The sequence below is a fragment of the Ixodes scapularis genome, unplaced genomic scaffold (assembly GCF_016920785.2).
Source record: "Ixodes scapularis isolate PalLabHiFi unplaced genomic scaffold, ASM1692078v2 PGA_scaffold1__304_contigs__length_218370807, whole genome shotgun sequence".
NCBI lineage: Eukaryota > Metazoa > Arthropoda > Arachnida > Ixodida > Ixodidae > Ixodes > Ixodes scapularis.
This window is the reverse complement of record NW_024609846.1, coordinates 172771520-172789379: the sequence shown is the minus strand read 5'-3', so window position 1 is coordinate 172789379 and position 17860 is coordinate 172771520. Positions and strand designations below refer to the sequence as shown.

The following is a 17860-nucleotide window of genomic DNA, read 5'->3' as shown; positions in this document are numbered from 1 at the left end:
ACGTTTTCTGGGGGACGCCTTTTCAAACAAAGTCTGCGCAGCTTCTTAGTGCAGCGAGGTTCATAACGGTCAAGCGCGCTCCCAAGCATGATTTCAAATAGCGAGCACCCACCTTTCCAGATAAGCACCATCTAGTGAACCTTTACTGAGAGTGGAACGTACTTCTCAAAATGGCGACGATAGCGGAGCTGACGCTCCACGCTCAAATCCCAGAGCGGGTCGCGCATGCGCGATGGCGACTCCGCTTTCCATAGAGCGGAGCGGGAAACCGAAAACGGTCTACTAAAACTCTCTAGTAACAGGTCATGGCAGCGACATATTCCATAAGCCCCGACAGTGGTGTCAGTTAAAACCACGTATTGGCGAGAGATGTCTACCAAGAAGGGGCAAGCCCTTTTTACAAATGCGCTCACTCCTTGTCCCCAAAAACCTAGGTACCCAAAAGAAAACAAAAAAGAAACGTCATTCTCCGGGAAAATTTTGTAGTTACACCGTTCCACTTGAAACACACTTGCAGACGCACCTTTGCGTTACGTGTCCGGCTCAAACTGTCGTTCAGGCCTTCAAACAATAGCTCTCTCTCTCTTGTTTCGTTTTTTTCCTTGTGTTTGCGTAAATATTTGTTGATAATAAAAAAACATACTAAATTTTGAAAGTAATTTGACGTGAATAGAAATTATTCGGAAAAGGTAGTTAAAGTAAACTGCTAATTACCGAAATTAAAATGAAATTGAAAGCTACCAAATTACTTAAAAAAACAGTTAAACTACAGTAACTGGAGCAGAGTTTCTACCTTTTTCCCATTATCTACTGCCAGCTACATACGCGACTGGGTTCAAGGTCGTTCGGCACACAAAACGGAGGCTACATCCTGCTTTCCCATTGAGCCGATGTGACCTAAATACGGCTCCCCCAAACTTCGCCTTTGTCCCCATGGTGGGTTCTTCGGCCCCCAGAACCATCTTCCCTCTCTGCACGGCTAGAACCAAAAGAGGGAGGGTACCATATTCGTTTATTCTCGAACAGATATTGTTGAAAAAGGTCCATTGCATAAAAGTCTGGTCTGAACACAAAATAGCCTTCGTGCTCCAGGCAGAGAGGAAGCCGTAGACAAGCGGTGGCTGGAAGCCGTGGACAAAAAGAGCGCTCTGTTGTCAGCATCAGCACGACTCGGCCGCCCGACACTTGAGCGGCACGCCTGCGTCCTTGGCGGCCTGCAGCACGAGCCTGGCCACCTGGTCGACGCCCACGTCGTGCGTGGCCTGCACCAGGAGCGTCGGCCCCCCCTGGCGCATCTTGGCCGCGTCCCGCACCATGACGTCCATGTCCGCTCCCACGGCTCCGGCGAGGTCCGTCTTGTTGATTACCAGCAGGTCACTCTGCGTGATGCCCGGGCCGCCCTTGCGCGGGATCTTGTCGCCACCTGCCACGTCGATCACGTAAATTATGAAGTCGGACAGCTCGCGACTGAAGTTGGCCGCCAGGTTGTCACCGCCGCTCTCCAGGAGCAGGATCTCGGGCGAGAACTTCTTTGTCAGCTCCCGGACGGCCTCCATGTTGGCAGAGTAGTCCTGCGTTAAAGGAACGACAAACATGTTGCTTCCATTAGTACAAAAGTGTTCTTAGTGCTGTTTTTCAGTACTAGATCGTCATGAAGTTTTGCAAACAAGATCAGTTGACTTTGGAAAATACTGTGTTCCTCAGCGCGAATGTCACTTTCCGCATATTTAAACGCAGTCTAGAAGCACCTTTTTAAAGGATTGCTGAACCAACAATTTCAGGGTCCATAATACGTGGCGCATGATCTTTCCACGAGCCAGCAGCCGCCGGTGTGCGCAAGCACACACAACGAAATTGACGTCCTAGTCCTGTGTGGGCTCCGGGAAAAAGGAGAATAAAGACACGCCTTTCATCTCCACAGTGGAGTGGAGTGCAAAAGGTGGGCGATTAATTGGTCTAACAAGCAGGAAGCTTTCACTTGTGAAGACGGAAAGCATTTCTTTATTCTCCTTTTCCAGGAGCCCGTACATTTCAAGTCATCTTAAATGGAGGACTATGACGTAAATTTCGTCGCGTGTGCTCGCGCACACCGGCGGTTGCTGACTCGTGGAAAGGTCATGCGCCACTTATTACGGCAATAAAATGTTTGGTTCAATAGCGAGTTTTAAATAGGGGGCCCCACAGCATTGGGTGCCCCAAGCTGTCTGGGGCACCCAAAGCTGTAGGGCCCCCTATTCTAAAACTCGCTAATACCCCTTTAAAAAGAAGCTTATACACTTCCTGAAAAAAAAAAAAAAAAAAAAAAAAAGAAAACACGAGTTAGAGGTGAATTTTGGCGTATTTTTATCCCGTGAATCCGAATATCACGTTCGTTATTCCCGAGGATGCAACTAAACGCGAGAAAACACGAAAAACCTCCGACCAGTCGTGACGCCATACTAGGATTTTTGGACTGCCAAGCGCGTGTCGCTCGTGTGGGCAGCCCGTGCAGTTGCAAGCTTGCCAAGTATATTTTTTCGCACTGACGCCAGTCGTGACGTCTTTTTCTGACCTTATTTGAATATAGCAAGAGTGCGCGTGCATAGCTTTGACAGGCGGTGAAGATGCGCGAGAGCGGAGATTCGACAACTCCTAGTGTGACGTCACGCCAGGAAAGAAAAGGCTTCAGCGATACTTTAAAAATAGTTTCTGCAGCCTCCGTGCACCAGACTGAAAAGTAATCTCGATATTCTTGATTCTGGAGGGCAAATATAGACCATTTAGGTGTTTTTTTCTCAAATATAGCACCGCTTCAGTTGCCCTGAAGAAAAAGGCTAAGCTTCAGAGTAACGACACTTACCCATCATGTGGCTTCAGATCATGCTGGCCAGTTACCTGAAGCTTTATCTGAGATCGCCGGAAACGCCTTTTCCTTCTCCAGACATTTTAAAACAGTTCGCGATAGAGCAAAACGATATCACATAAGCTTGCTAACACCGCAACTAAAGCTGAGGGAAGTCGCATTTTTTAATTGTGGTGATCGACACTATTGCGTCTGCTCTGCACAAAGCACCAACATGGCGGCGAACACAACAACACCGGGGAACAGAGTACCGATACTCTAAGCGCAGCTCATCAGGTGGCTTTAAGTTTCTCTTTAAAGGAAGTACCGTACACAGGTTACGTTCCAAAATTGTTCTTGGCATTTTGTGATCCCATGTGTGCATGCGGTACCTCTCTAATGGCCGCATGAGGACATCCCCCGGTCTCGATGGCCCTCATTCGTTCCTCCGGCAGAGCCTTGTTCCGGCAGAGGAATTCCCAGTCCTCTCTGCAGACAAAAAAAATTAATATTTCAAAGATTGCGCTCACGGTTTTCAGCCCAATCTCCCTTGCGACTGTAACGATTACATGTGCTCACGCGGCGTGAAGCGGGACAACCAATCACGTGTCACTGAGGGTATCGCGGGCCAGGGGCGCGTGCGGGGACATTGGTTTGTGTGGGTTGCCGTAAGGCCGACCTAAAGGTCACCGGTGTTTTGGGTCTCAAAGTGGTCGGCTGCTTCTTCCCACGTTACGCGCGGCTAGCCCAGAGCTACCCGCAGCATGGTGTCAGGAGTAAGATGTGACAGCATCCGCCGCGCAACCCTAATGCCATAGTCAAATCATGACAGATACCAAAGTTATCTCCTCCGCCATCACGGCACTGCTCCATCAGCCCTTCGGTGCCACAGGACTAACGCCTCCTCTGAACTTCCGACTTCTTGAATCCCAGCACTTGGGAGCAACGGGTGTTTCAATTCGAGAATTAGAGCTACGCCTCCGGACTTCATCGAGCAACTGGCAGGGATCAAGTAAGAACACTTCTCTACGCAATGGGGTCCCCGGAAGCACGCCGTGTCCTTGATACGCTTACACTGACTCCCGCGGACTGGGGCTCGTTAGAGGCAATCAAAACAGAAGTTTAAGGACCACTTCAGTCACCCTTCGTCGCACCGAAATACCGGATTTGCCAGTAAAGCAGAAACAAACGGTCATCTCCGCTGTCATCAAGGCTGTCCACGACGGTGGATGGAAGCAGCCACCCCTCTTAATTTAAAGAAAACCCCGAGGCTGTGCGCGTCCAGCCGTTCAAACCACGCAAAAACTGTCGGCTCCAAGTTCATTAGATTTCTCGGCGCAAGATGTATTTCCTAGTAAAGTATTTGACTGAACTTTTTGGGCTTTATAAAAATAAACCTGCGACACCTCCGTATCACCGACACGCGACATACTCCTACACAAGCACGTTAATTAGTACGCCGTATCTACCGAAGTGCAACTAAATTGGGAACGCAATAGACAGGTTGAGGTTGCCCCACAACAAAAGCGTCATCGCCCTCCGCTCCATGTCTTGCCAGTTTTATGCGGGATCATATGTTCAGGCCCAGGAAGTGAGGTTATTATTAATAGCCTCCCCAGGCTACGTTAGAGTTTATCACCTGGTGAAGATGTCGTTGGTGACTACGCAGAGGTTGTGCGTGTCCCGGAGCTTCTGGCAGAGCGCCAGCACGAGCGCCGTCTTTCCCGAGCCGACGGGTCCACCCACGCCGACGGTGAAGGCCCGCTTTCCGAAGTCGTCCCTGGTCCGAAACGCCTCCCTCTGCCTGAAGCTACCGGGGCCGTCCATGGCCTCATGGGTATGGCCATGGCCTCCCGGACCGTGGTCGTGGGTCGCGCCAGATTGGCTCCCGCCGTGTACGGTGCCGACTGCGGAAGAAGCGCAGCGGTTTGTTTCTCCTTCGAAGAATTCCTCAAAGCCTATTTTCCTGCGGTCTAAATCTGGTGTCAGCACGATCTCCTGCCAATTAATGCTTCTTTTTTTTTAGTGGTGAAGCACTCGATTTATACGTGGTATGTACTGACGCCACATCAGCGCCCATTGTGGTGGCCTTGCTGCTGAGCGCGTACATTTTGTAACAAAGATTTTGCGCCATCAAATTTATTCACCTCCGCAAGAACAAGACTCACCAGCAGGATGCGATAACGTAACGTGCAGGCAACTCCTCTTTGTCCAGCTTGTTTTTCACAGATCTCGCTTTTTACCCAGTACAAGGCCTTTCGAGTGCAAGCTTTACTTCACCTACTTCGATGAAGCGCGGGGCAAAGGTTGAACACGAGTGCTGCGTCCGCGTTCGGCTGGCCGACCCTTGCTTCACTGACTGAACGCGAGTCGCAGCCGAAGCGCTGAACGCTGAACCAGAGTTCGGCTCCATCAGACGAGCGCTACGTCATAAAGATAAACACATATTATGCGTCGTTGTCGTTCTTTTAGTTCTAAACTTATCCGGTCGGAGCTGGACAGTTGGATCATCTAGTCCGTAGGTCTGGCTTCCTTTAGATAAGAGTCATGTCACGAAATGGCATTACGGAAAACCGTTACAAAGCCGCTACCTTTAGCTGGCCTAAGTCCCATGATATTTAACAAAAGTTAGCAAGTTCCGCCGATCGTGAACTAAAAATGACAATTAATTATAGGTAGGGAAATATATATTTGCGTCCTTCCGCTACGCCCTTTTGTGTCTCCCGACTTTATTCGTAGGATTAAGTGAAGTTACGTTTCTTTCCTTTTATTCTTTGCAGCCTTGCGGTCGTGGCCACGATCTGCCGCAACCTGTAGAGTGGAATTTGGCTACTGGAGGCCTGCAGTCGGTAAAACGAGCCAATGAATGGAAAGAAAATGGACAACAAAAGACAACAGAACGAGTAACCTGCAGGCAGATTTCCGTGTTAACCACCGTAACGTCGGCCTGCAACTCTTTGGATGTAAAAGAATCCGGAATCAAAAGTAAAATCTTGTCAAATCCTGTCAAATCCAACCAGCAAAATCAAACATGTACTATGGACAGACAGGACATTTTTGTCCAGGACCTTGGAGTTAATTCGCTCCCCAGCTTCATTTTCTTCATAAAACTAGAGGTTTTGGCGGTGGACGGAAATTAGTTTATAGGAAGTTCGACCGCTTCGCACTTTTCCGAGCTCGGTCTTTAAAACAGCGGTGACCGGTCTCGAGTCGCGCAGCATCTTGTCAAGTTTATATACAAAACAACGCAAGGCCAAGCGTAAGTCAAAGAGAGAGAAAGAAAAAAAAAACAGAAAGAGAGAGAGAGAAATATAAAGAGAAAGAGTGTATGTGCGTGCGTGTGTGCGTGCTTCTATGTGTGTGTATGTATCTGTGGAAGGAAGAGATAGTCCTGTAGGCTCACTCTGCTGGGCGTCGTGCTAACTATTTTTTCGGGGTAGGACATGGTGGAGATGGGAGTGAAAGATCAATAGAAAAGATGTAAGAGCAGGAGTCAAAGTCTACTGACTACATTATATCTTGTACGGTGAAGTGGCGGGAAGACTGCTTATCACAGGTGGGACCGCGTGGGAAAGTACTCAGTGCAGAAAAAGTCGCTACAGCCCTGATAGCCAGAGTGCCCGTTATAAACTCTGATACCTAGCTTCTCGGTTCCAGGCCTTCACCTTAAGTAACGCTGTCGGCGTCGTTCGTGCTACGCCCATAAAGAGATCCGAGAGTTATATTATCGGTAGTCGAAGTAAAATAATGCGATTACACTGAGTGGCAACTTGAAGAAAGTTGGCCGATATTGTGTTGTGCATATGTTTTAGCGGGGAATTAGCCCGAGTAGGCGCCTGGTATCTCCGATGAAGATAAAAACTTTAACCAGTGCGATACCAATGCTAGCCTTTGGCATTTAACGTGCATTGCGCAGTAGTGATGCCCGACGACACGCCTGTACGATGCGGATCCAAATCTAAACGGCAAGGGTAGTGATTTAACGCGGTATCCTAACATCCTGCAGGGCGACCCTTTACTCCGTATGCTCCGAGCTGAGGTGTGTCAACGCGCGAAAGTAAGCAAAGACCTGTCAGGCAGGACGGCCCTGGATCGTCAAATAGATCCTTGTAACATAGTCGGATAGAGTTTCTAGGAACTACTGCTGGAGGCAGACATGTATTTAGCATTCTATCGAATACTCCGAGAAGCGCAGGAAGGAGGTAAGGAAACAACGGGCGTTTGTATCCTATTGTTTCGGGGCATTATAGTAGCTACCATAACTTTTCTTGTTGTTTGTTAGATGACCCACTACCGGCAGTTGAGTTTTGAAAAAATTGTAGAGGCGCGTAATAGCCGCTTTAAAATTGGCCCTCTTCATTCAAGCTGCTTACTAGAATACTATTGAGCTGAGTGTTTCGCTTTTATGATTCTAACAGTAACATTTAAATTAGGAAATGTGGTAAAACGGCATATTCCCTCTAAAAGGTACGTTCATTATTAGATCATAGTCTTCTTCATTCAAATCCATTTAAAAATATTTTAATAGAAATTGTGGGCTTGAATGTGGCAGGTCAATAATATTTCTGTAGTCGGACTGAATATAAATACCACATGCAGGGCAAGTTTTCTTCGTCGACGAAACAAACCGACAAATTTAGCCGTCATACATACTACCAGCCACAAGTACGAGTAAAATGGATGCATTTTACTAGTTTGAAAGTAAATAAAGCCTGGGAAATTTCGAACTATTTCTGCAGCTTTTCTATTATTTGAACTTAGTGCCCGATCTTTAGAGCATACATAAGAAAACACCAATTTTGAGCAATACGTGCTGGCCGCTACAAAAAACAACAAAGACCATTGAGTAGCGTTCAAGAGACCCTTTTGAAAAGTCCCATCAAGCGACATTGGCAGTCGCCATTTCTCAGCCACGAAGCGTGTCATTGGATCCTAGTCCTCACCGAACGCTGACGCTACCCTCGTTTCTATACACCAACTCAACTCTCCTACGTCACGCCGCGGTGGTGGCGCGCCGGACGCACTTCCGGTCTGGGGCGGTGGGCAGAAGTCGCCGTGCCAGACATGCATTCCTGTGTTCCTTTGGAAGAAACGAGACAAAAAACCTGCCTTCTCGTCAAAATACTGCGATGGGGGCTTTACAAAGAGAGTCTAGGAAGGTTTGAAGATCAGTTTTTATGTGTTTTTGCACCCTCCGTTCGTCCGAGAACGTCGATAGCAGCCGTGAAAAGGGCAAACCTGACGCTGTCGAACTACGATTGCGTGTGCGGGCCACAATTTCTAGTCGCCAGATGTATTTGCTTTGTTCCAACATGACCGAGAGAAAACCCCCAAGTTGTCCGGACCACCCACGGATTCAGTGCGTCTTCAAATTCACACGGCCGCCTGATCGTTCGAACTTTCGTCTGCTCTTTCAAAGTTGTCTGCTTTTTGTCGTCTGCTCGTTCAAACAAAAGCGGCCTGTAGACCAAACTTTGACCCGGTGATTGCAATAAGAAGTAATTGCAGGCCTCAAAAGACTTAAGTAGGCTCGGTGTAAGCAGTAGATACAAGATGTTGATCATTGGTACCGGTGGCCATCACCTACTTGTTACGCTTTCTCTGTTCCCGCTTCCGATTTTCAGTATCGACGTCGATCATCGCCGCTACCTTCTACACTTTTGCAGCACGAGGGTCGTCGCGACCGAAAATAGCTAGAAGAGTCTCATCATGGTTTTGTACGTCCATTCTGCGGCGGTCATGCAAATACATCGCCGCACGTCAAATTATTTATGCAATGTTTAGCAGCGTAACGAGCTTTGATGATTTCGCTCAGGCGATTAAAGTGGTAAGACATTGCGATGAGGACGTAGAATCGACAACTCCAACGCGAAAAAGAGTATGCAGACTCACACAGACGCCGACAACGTGACATTCGAATGGTTTGTTGACGCGGGACGCGGTGCTTCTTGCCCGTACTCCATTGCGCGTGCGTTCCAACTGTCGTCTGCTCTTTCAAACTTGGCTGCATTTTGTCGTCAGTTCGTTCAAACAACAGCGGCTCGTAAACCAAACATTGACCCGGTAATTGCGATAAGAACTAAGTGCAGGCCTCAAAACACTTTTGAAGGTTGGTTGGGGTAAGTCGGCTAAGTGTAAACAGATACAAGAAGTTGTTGATCATTGTTACCAGTAGCCATCACCGACTTGTAATGCCCGATTCTACTTGACGTTTTCAGTATCGATGTCCACCATCTCAGCTACGGTCCACGCTTTTGCCGTCCGAGCGACGTCGCGACTGAAAATAGCGAGCAGAATCTCGACGTGGGAGTCAGGCTTTAGCGCCCATTCTACGGCGTCCACGTGAAATGAATCGCCGCAAGTCACATTATTCACGCAAAGTTTTGCCTCGATAGTTTTGCTAAAGCCGCTCAAGTAGTCAGACATTATTAGGAGGACGTAGAATCAACAATTCCAACGCGAAAAAGAGCACGGGGACTCCCACCGACGCCGATAACAACGCAATTCAATGGTTTGTTTATGGGCGACGGCGGGCTTCTTGCCCACCATCCACGGCGCATGCGCGGCGCCGGTGACGTCCGCTAGGGGCGCTCCGGTTTGTTTGTAAACATGAGCTGGTGTATAAACATGCTCCGAGTACGTGCCCAAACAATGGCGGACTAGGGTCGATTGGAGAAGCGGCTACCAGATGGCGCCAGGGCTGGGATGCATCGCGAGGGAGACTTGAGGGACGCCTTTTTTGAGGGTAGCCACGCCGCGGTCACGTAGCAGGGATCCCGTGACCAGATCGCATGATAAGAGCAGTATATTTTTACCCTCTCCTTCGCCATGATCCGCAGCGTATACCGCGATGATCCCACGTATCCACGCGCGCAAACCAAAATTAACCCTCGAGTTCGATACGAGCATGAGTCACGCAGACTGCGCTTAGTAACAATCACTTTATCACAAAATATATTTGGGTTCAGGTTCGGGGCCAAAAATACCGCCGTGACGAAAATCAAGGAACAAATATTCGTGGACATGTCGAACTGTCACGCCGCAATTGGTTCACTTCAGAAGTGGACAAAACAAACATAAATTAGTTGCTAGCTACAGATAACAAAGAAGTTATCTTATCAGCGTATACAAAAATACTGAGTGCAAATCACGTCTTTGCATATCGCTCTATCAGTAATTGAAAAGTAATCCAGCTAAGTAACGAAGTAAATATTCGATTACTTTTTGCATACAGTAATTTGTAACAGTAATCCGTTAGTTTGATGGTTCAGTAATTGTAATCGTAAATAATTACTTTTTTTCAAGCGACGGGCAGGAGTCTGTAGAGACTCCCTTTCGAGAGGTACTGGGGGAGACAACGGGGCTTGGGTAGCCGGCGGAGCGCCACGAAGCGGCGTGTGCGGCTAGGCCAGGTGAGTTAATATTTTTTTTTTAATGCGAAAGCATTATATGCCCTATTACGCAAAAATCCGGCGTCTTCGGCGGCGTGACCGAGCGATGGCACCAAAAATGGCCGACGAAGTAAAAGTAAAAACACTTCAAAAATGCTCGTATTTAAGTCAAATTTCTCAGGAAAGCACCTGTAAACAAAGTAAATTAACGGCTTGGAAGAGAAAATTTGGTGCATTTCGGTTTTGGTGGGAATCGAACCAGGGCCTCCGGGGTGCTAGACAAAAGCACGCTTCCCCGACGCCATGGAGGCTCCACTGATCTGGCTCACTAAAGGTGTCCCTAATGTCAGCAAAGGAGCTTAAATGCTTTCAGGTTCCCACACGTAATCAGTCTTATGTGTCTCTGCCGAATTCTTTACTGAGCCAACCGCAAACTGTCGCCGCGAAGCGGCATAAACGGGGGAGCCGGGTGGATTTAACACGCTCCCCAGTTATACACCCGCCGTCCCCCAGTGCGCCTCCGAAAAGGTCGACCCGTATCGCGATGCAAATGTGTCCCGATAACATCTTAGAGTACCTGCGAGTATCTGCATCTCACTATCCAGATAGTTTTGAAAGATGTATTTGTAATAATAGGGAGTTTTAGTAGATCGTGTTTCCCCCTCCGCTAACCCCCCGCTACGAAGAAACCGCCCCTGCGCGTGCGCGCCGATGGCCTTGGCTGTAGAGTTCCGGGTAGCGGAGGGCCTTAGCGGAGGGGGAAACATTAGGGAATTGTAGTAGACTGTTCCCGCAGCCCGCTAAGCACCCGGATAGCGCTCCGTAATCCGTCACAAGACCTTCAACTATGCAGATAAGGCTGGCGGCGCGCATGCGCAGCTGCGGCGTTTTCTTCGGGGATACCATAGCGGAGGAGAAAAACGATCTACTACAACTCCCTACTGTCTACTAAAACTTGCTAATATAGAAGTGAGATACATGTGGAATGTGTCGCTTGTATCGCGACACTCTGCCAGGCTTGTATCTCGTTACATTTGTTGCCCAAAATTAACTGTCGATTTTCCAACAAACTAAAAACCATTTTTTTTTTTTTTTTTTTTTTGAGCAGGGGGTCCCAGAATTTGTAATATGCACCCGCCGCACATCCCCCTTCTACGGTGGAGAAGCGTCTAGTCAGCGACAGGTTAAAGGGACCATGAAATGACCTTTTTACTTTTTCCATATAACTTACATTAAACCGTCAATGTTCACTGAATGCCGAACAGGCATCCGTTTTCGTCTCGGTTTATTAACTTCTACATAAAAAATTAATGAAATATCGACTTTTTCTTTCTCTCCAACTGACCGCAAAACAAGCCGTGACGTACGCTGTTTCCGGAACCGGAAGTTCTCTCGGCAGTAGGAGAATGGGAGCGTTAGCGTCGACGAGTTGGGGTGCGCCGGTAGGTTTTACTGCGCTGATGTCACCGACGTATTTTCTGAATCGGCGCCTCTCATCGCCGCATCGCAGCTGAGCGAAATTCAATGAGATATGTTGCGCTACAGCAACAGCATTGGACTAGTCCCATACGCCGGTATGCCTGTTGGGAAGTGCAGCGAGTCTTCCGGTGAAGACTTCAGAAGTCGACCCAACTGTCATTGTTGGTAAAAGGCGGCCCGTGTCAGTCGTTTGCAAAGCGACGTAGATGGAAACAAATTGCCGCGGCGTTTTTCGCGGCCTCGCAGATGCAGGAGCGAGCCGACGTCAAAAAAGATTTGTTTGAACTACGAGTGTCAGCAAGAGCCACGTAAATACCTGTTCACACTCAGAGCGGACGAGCGTTTGATAAAAGTGCTGTATTCGCGCTGTTGGTAAGCGCTTCGGGATCGTTCTTTTACGATTGCAACTCGATACTGACGCGACACTCGGCAAAGAAAGGTTGGACCGGCATTGCACTTATACCTCCCACGAACTGTTATAGCTCGACAGTGAAGTGCAGTCTGTCAGAATAAAAATGACATACCAATAACAAAGTGTACATACCGTGTTACGAAGGTAATCCATACGGCGTTTATTTCAGCTCTATATCACACAAAACAAGAAGATAGAAGCGACGTGAGTCCCATTTCGACGAGTGTTCTTCAACGCTGCCTCGGAAAACAAGGGGAAGAGATTGACCTCACCTCTTAATCTAAAATATACGTCAGCGATCAAACTTTAATACGGGAAGGGTCCACAAGGGTCGCGCGGGCATATTCCATTCAGCACGCCAGCCGGTCGTAGGCAGACGGTCTTTCGACGAAGCAACGCTGCGCCGAGTCGGAGTGCCTGCTAGGCCTATATTCTGAGCAGCTCGCTTCGTCGGAGTCAATGGATTTTCTCGGGTGTTTGTAGATCCAGCGTTCTTGTTCGTCGTGGTCTGTTTTAAGTACTTTTTTTTCTTGCTGCTTGGAGTCGGCACACGCGAGAAGAACACGTAGAAAAATAAACGTTCAGTCAGTCAGAGTTTTGAGAGGAAGGAAATCAAAGGAAATAAACGTTCGTCGGTCGTCGCCACCCAAGTAACTGCAGTCGCACCTGCCCATCTGCGCACGCGCAGTAGTTGCTTTGTTTACCACACGATAGATGGCGCTTAGCTCTCAGCATTATCAAATTTGGCAATTTTCGCCACACATCTCTAATTATGTTACAAAATGTGGATCTGAATATTATTTGACAAAACTTTTATGAAACATTCGCCGGCTATTTATTGTTTACGATCGCGGTGCTGGTGAGGTAGGCTCTTACCCAATAAGCGACGTGGATTCGGCTGACGTGCTGCGATTCCGCGGATGCATCGCGGTGAAAAGGCAGACAACATTCGAAGGAAAGAAGGCGCAAAAGAGTCCAGTTTTCTTTTAAAAGTTCTATAGCAAATCTTTTTTTTTTTTTTGGCTCCCTATTTTTGTGTTTTTGTGTTTCTTTTCACACCTTTTACGGCGTGCGGTGGATAAAATTCGATTTTAAAATCATTTCATGGTCCCTTTAATAGTTTATGGCAAGCTCCTCCCACCCCTCTCCACTTTAGCAGAGCGAGCGCTGGAGAGGAGGCGACCTCCCCTCCAGTGTTCGCTCTGCTAGAGTGGAGAGGGGTGGGAGGAGCCTCCTCTGAACCTTTAACCTGTCACCGACTATTGTTATCTGCTATACATTATAGTCACCTAAGATTTAGCAAAAGGAAAAAGACAGGAAACAAAACAAGGTGGTTCGAAGAACGGTCACTCGCAAGGAGAGCAGGACGAGCTCCTCTCAGAACCCTGGTTTGCCGTGAAGGTATATCTCAAATTGAGACGCACCTGCACGGCAAAACATGGCTTCATTTCGGGCAGACGCCTTTTCTCACGCATGGCAAGCCGTCGCTTGTCTCCCGCACATAGGTATGTAAATCAATAAAAATGACATTTTTTTTATCGGTATTCGACATGGTAGCTGGGAATAGATGAAGAGTTTAAGGTAACGCCAAGTGCATAAACTGGCAAAAAGAAAAAAATATACAAGTTCTGCCATTTGCATTTACCAGGAACTGCACCCTGCGCACTGGCCACTGTTCGTGAATATTTTTATTTCTCTATGTCTTTAATATTTATCTGCATCTGAAATCTGGAATATTTCTTGGTGATTTTGTGCAAGTAATTTATAAATATCCGGTTATATAAAAGGCAAATGTATCCAGTATCTGCATCTTGGCCCTAAAAACATGTATCTCAGCACTTCTATTCCGGAACACTTTTTGGAGTGTCTCTGGCCATACCTGGACGACACGCACGTTGTCTGATAGACCATTTTCAGAAGTGCGCTCCATCTAATTTATCTCACCCGTGACCCTGAGTTGAAAATGCTTTAAACACGTGGTGTGCTAGGAGCATACTTAAGCCGGGGTCACACTGCTTATACATCAAACAAAATACATTCTGCAAACAGATTAAAAACAGGAGTCACCGCGAGATCAGTGCTTCAAATGCCGCGTGGCAATGAGTTCACGGAGAAACTTGGGCACGGGGCATTCGAACCACGGATATTGCGATGACCCGTTTTTGCAGGCTGTCTTTCGTGCGATGTAGGAAAAGTGTAACGGCGGGGTTCGAAAATTTCCCCTACGGCATAGATTGGCCACGAATGCGCACCAAATATGTCGCGCTCGATTCTCACCTAGTCCAAACCGACCAGTGCTCCGATTAAATCCGGGAGCAGAGTTCGGTCGTCACGCGACCGAAAACCGTAGAAAGTCTGGACGAACGCGAATTACACCCAAATCAGAAAAGTTTTCAAAGTGGAAGAACGAAAACAGTATATATCTTGCTGTCATACTCTGAAAATCACGTTTCAAACCTTTTATTTTTATTGTCATTTATTTCATTATCGATTTTTCCCGCTATATTACCATATATGCGGCGAATAAAATGGAAACCAGGTAGATTTTATCGCCCTTATAAAAATTATAAAAAAATCTACCGCTTCCCTTGGAAAGGCTGACGAAAGCCGACCTCTCAAAGTTACTGATCTTCCAGGAGTTACTCCTGGAGGAGGGGAACAAGAGGGACTAAGGACAAAGACAAATCTCCAAACACAGCTAGGTGCATTATTGTCCAGCTCGCTTGCACCTTTGAATTTAATTGCTTTATAATTATAATTAAGTAAATATCAGCAGCCTCTATTATGTTGGATCTTTTTTTTATATATATACAAAATTTAGGAGTTAATTATACTTAAGACTGAGCAATGTTATAAGGCGTGCAAGGTCGTCTGCTCATTACGCACCTCGTGTCTTTGTTCACGCTCGATATGCGCAACGTACTTTTGTTTGCCCCCACCGCAACCAACGACGGCTCGCGCTAGAGTTGCCTCGTCATGTTACGTTCCTTACGCGTTATCTATGTTGTCCTTCGATTGGCATACCCCTAGGTCCTTGTGTTCCGATGCGCCAAAGACGCATCTCGGAACACTTGCCCACCGTACAGCCAGCCGGCAGCAGCCAGGCGGCGCCTGCAGAGTGAGAGCCCACGGTTTTACCCAGCTTCGTTGTAACCTGGCAAAGGGTCAATGATAAGTTCCACATTGCGTGCCGACGGTTTCCGATACGCGCTACATATACGAGCGCAACGCGCACATATTGGAGCATGACGCGGCGAAAAGCTTGATACTACTTAGCAGCAAAAGCGCACTCCGGTGATATGTAGTCACGTTCCGATTGACACGCCAGGGCCGTAGCTTCCGTCTTATACTGGCATGTTACGCGATCACGGCTCCCTGGCCTACCCAGTATACTTCTTGCTTCAAAAAGTCAAATTTGGGGGTTTTACGTGCCAAACCTACGACGGGCATCTGGCACGCCCCAGCGGAGGACTGAGGATTAATTTCGACCACCTGGGGATCTTTTGACGTGCAAGCGAAAGCTCGGTTACACGGCGCCTTCTCCGCAATAAGCCTCCGTCCAATTGCGGGCACCTCGGTCGGGATTCGAACCCGCCAACTTCTTGCTTCAGACGCTAAGCTAAGCGGCGCCACCAGAGCAATAGCTAACGTTTGAACAATGCAGCCGCCACTCCCAGGCATACCCGATGTTTCTTGCTTTAGTTGCAAGATAGCGCCTAGCGAAACAGCATTGCAGAATGCCTAGCCGCGCCACTTGTAGTGAGCTCCTTCATTTCTAACGACAGCTTAATTCAGCGAGCGACACAATTTATCTGAATGCATTGAAGATAGAGTGAGTAGACAGGCGAGCCGGTTTATGTTACACATTTTCGAAGAACCGGAGACGACCTAAGAAAAAGGGGACAAACACAAAACGTCTCAAATGCCGCTACTAAACTTTTTTGTCCCAATCGTATATATACCACCTCACGTCTCCCGGTAATTTGCGTAAGTGCGGGCCTCTGTACCGATGGGCGAGGGTTGGGCCGGGTTCGGTATTTGGGTGAATGTTTGAAGGGACGGATAGGTTTGCACTGCTTTGTACGAGTTGAGGTCTCTGGTTTGAATTTAGGTCAAGACCTTCGCTGAAGGTCACGGGGACGTGCGCTAATTACCTGGAGACGTGTGTGGGATATGGTATATATACCATAGTGCCAAAAAAAAAAAAGTTTAGTAGCTGCGTTTGAGACACGTTGCGCTTGTCCCCCCTTTTCATGCGTCGTATCCGTTTTTTTTTTTTTTTTTTTTGTTTTTTTGTTTTTGTTTTTTTAGAAATGTTTATTTTAACGTTTTTAATAAACATCCTAGAATATATTGGAGAATGTAAAAACCTATTTATATAGATTTCACAAGTATATCGATCGTGTGTTTAATCCTTATAATGAGTAGGGCTTTAAAATATAAAAACAAACAAATAAATTACGCGACTTTTTTTCTTGCTGATAAGTAAAAAGACAGATCCGTACAGCCAAATATGTAACAATTCTTCTTGCGTTGTGTAACTAACTAGTTGTGTTGTTTATAAAAAGTTTTTGTTCTATTCTAGTCACGTTTGAAAAAAGTGTCTCTGGAACGTCTTTCCCTGAAAAAAAAAAAAAGTGTAATGGCTGCTCAGGTTTCTTTTGTAAGTACACGAATAACCAGAACCCCAGAAAGGTGCACAGTCGTGCCAATGAGCGCTCGAAGGAAAAAGGAGAACTAACCTTGAAGGAACGTGCAGGCGTCCGCCATGACTCGCCCAGGAGGTGGTTGCAGGTGTCCCGAAGACGCGGGACTCAATGGGTGCCTCAAGACGACTTTCGGAAGACGGCGCTTCCTTCGCTGGGGCAGATAAGCGCTGAGCAAGCGATAACGCCGCTTCTCCAGTCGCTCCGACTAGAAGACAACAACAAACTTCCGCTCGATCCGAGACGTTGGGATGACGGCGCCTAATCTTTCTTTACTAATCTACGAATGGAACAGCGCAAGAGCCAGGAAAGATAGGGGTATCAAAGGCGGTCTCTTTGACAGCTTTCACACTCAGGTAAGGTAAAGTCCCACGATAAAATTCAGGCGCGCGAATTTTATTAAAATCATTTGATTTCCATCAAGGAATAAAAAGGGAACCTTTAGAACACAAGTTTGAGAGCATTGTATACTTTTTTTTTTATTGTGTTACTTTAAAAAATCCTAATTTTTTTTTTTCTTTAAGTAAATTTTAGCATGCTCTCCGGATGTTCATAGCTTACAAAACTTACATTAATTTCTCACTGCGCGCAGATCTGTCCGAGCATCACAGCGGCAACGTGTGTGTAACCGCTACTGTGTAACGCATAGTTGCCGACAGAATGAGAAAGACAGGATGGTCCTTCGGTCGTCCCGCCGCCAGCTTGCAAGCTTCGATAACAGTTGGGCGTCTCGTAAGCCTCGAGCGCGCATGCGCAACCAAAGCACGACGGAAGGCAACAAGATAATGCTGGAGGCTCAGCATTAAAATAATTCGCCCTGTCGATCTCACCCTGTCAGTTTCTTATCTACTGCGAAGAGACATGTTGTCACATTTTGATGACTGATCAGCACTATAATTTGCTGTAAAAATAGGAGAAAAACGAGCGAAGGTCAGTCCCTTAACTCGCATTCAGAATGAGAGGTTACGTGACGTGAATGGTGTCAATTAAGCGCGAAACACATGTACGACGAAACCGTCCAATCCGACGTCCGATCAGTCAATATTACGGT

General features: G+C 47.3%; 1 protein-coding gene across 1 annotated transcript; it reads right to left on the bottom strand.

Annotated features, from left to right (window-relative positions):
* Window positions 1–995: 995 nt before the first annotated feature.
* Window positions 996–17020, bottom strand: LOC8052301 (urease accessory protein UreG). Its single transcript, XM_002436069.4, has 4 exons — window positions 16846–17020; window positions 4461–4728; window positions 3214–3310; window positions 996–1571 (listed from the first exon to the last, which is right to left on the bottom strand). The coding sequence occupies exons 1-4, from the start codon at window positions 16871–16873 to the stop codon at window positions 1161–1163; spliced, it is 804 nt and encodes a 267-aa protein (XP_002436114.2). The 5' UTR covers window positions 16874–17020; the 3' UTR covers window positions 996–1160.
* Between the last annotated feature and the right edge of the window lie 840 nt (window positions 17021–17860).

Coding starts and splice junctions, on each gene's coding strand:
- LOC8052301 (XM_002436069.4), bottom strand. CDS start 16,873: ATGGCGGACGCCTGCACGTTCCTTCAAG. Junction 3,311..4,460: donor ACCAACGACATCTTCACCAG/GTGATAAACTCT, acceptor TTTTGTCTGCAG/AGAGGACTGGGAATTCCTCT. Junction 1,572..3,213: donor CTCATGCGGCCATTAGAGAG/GTACCGCATGCA, acceptor CCTTTAACGCAG/GACTACTCTGCCAACATGGA.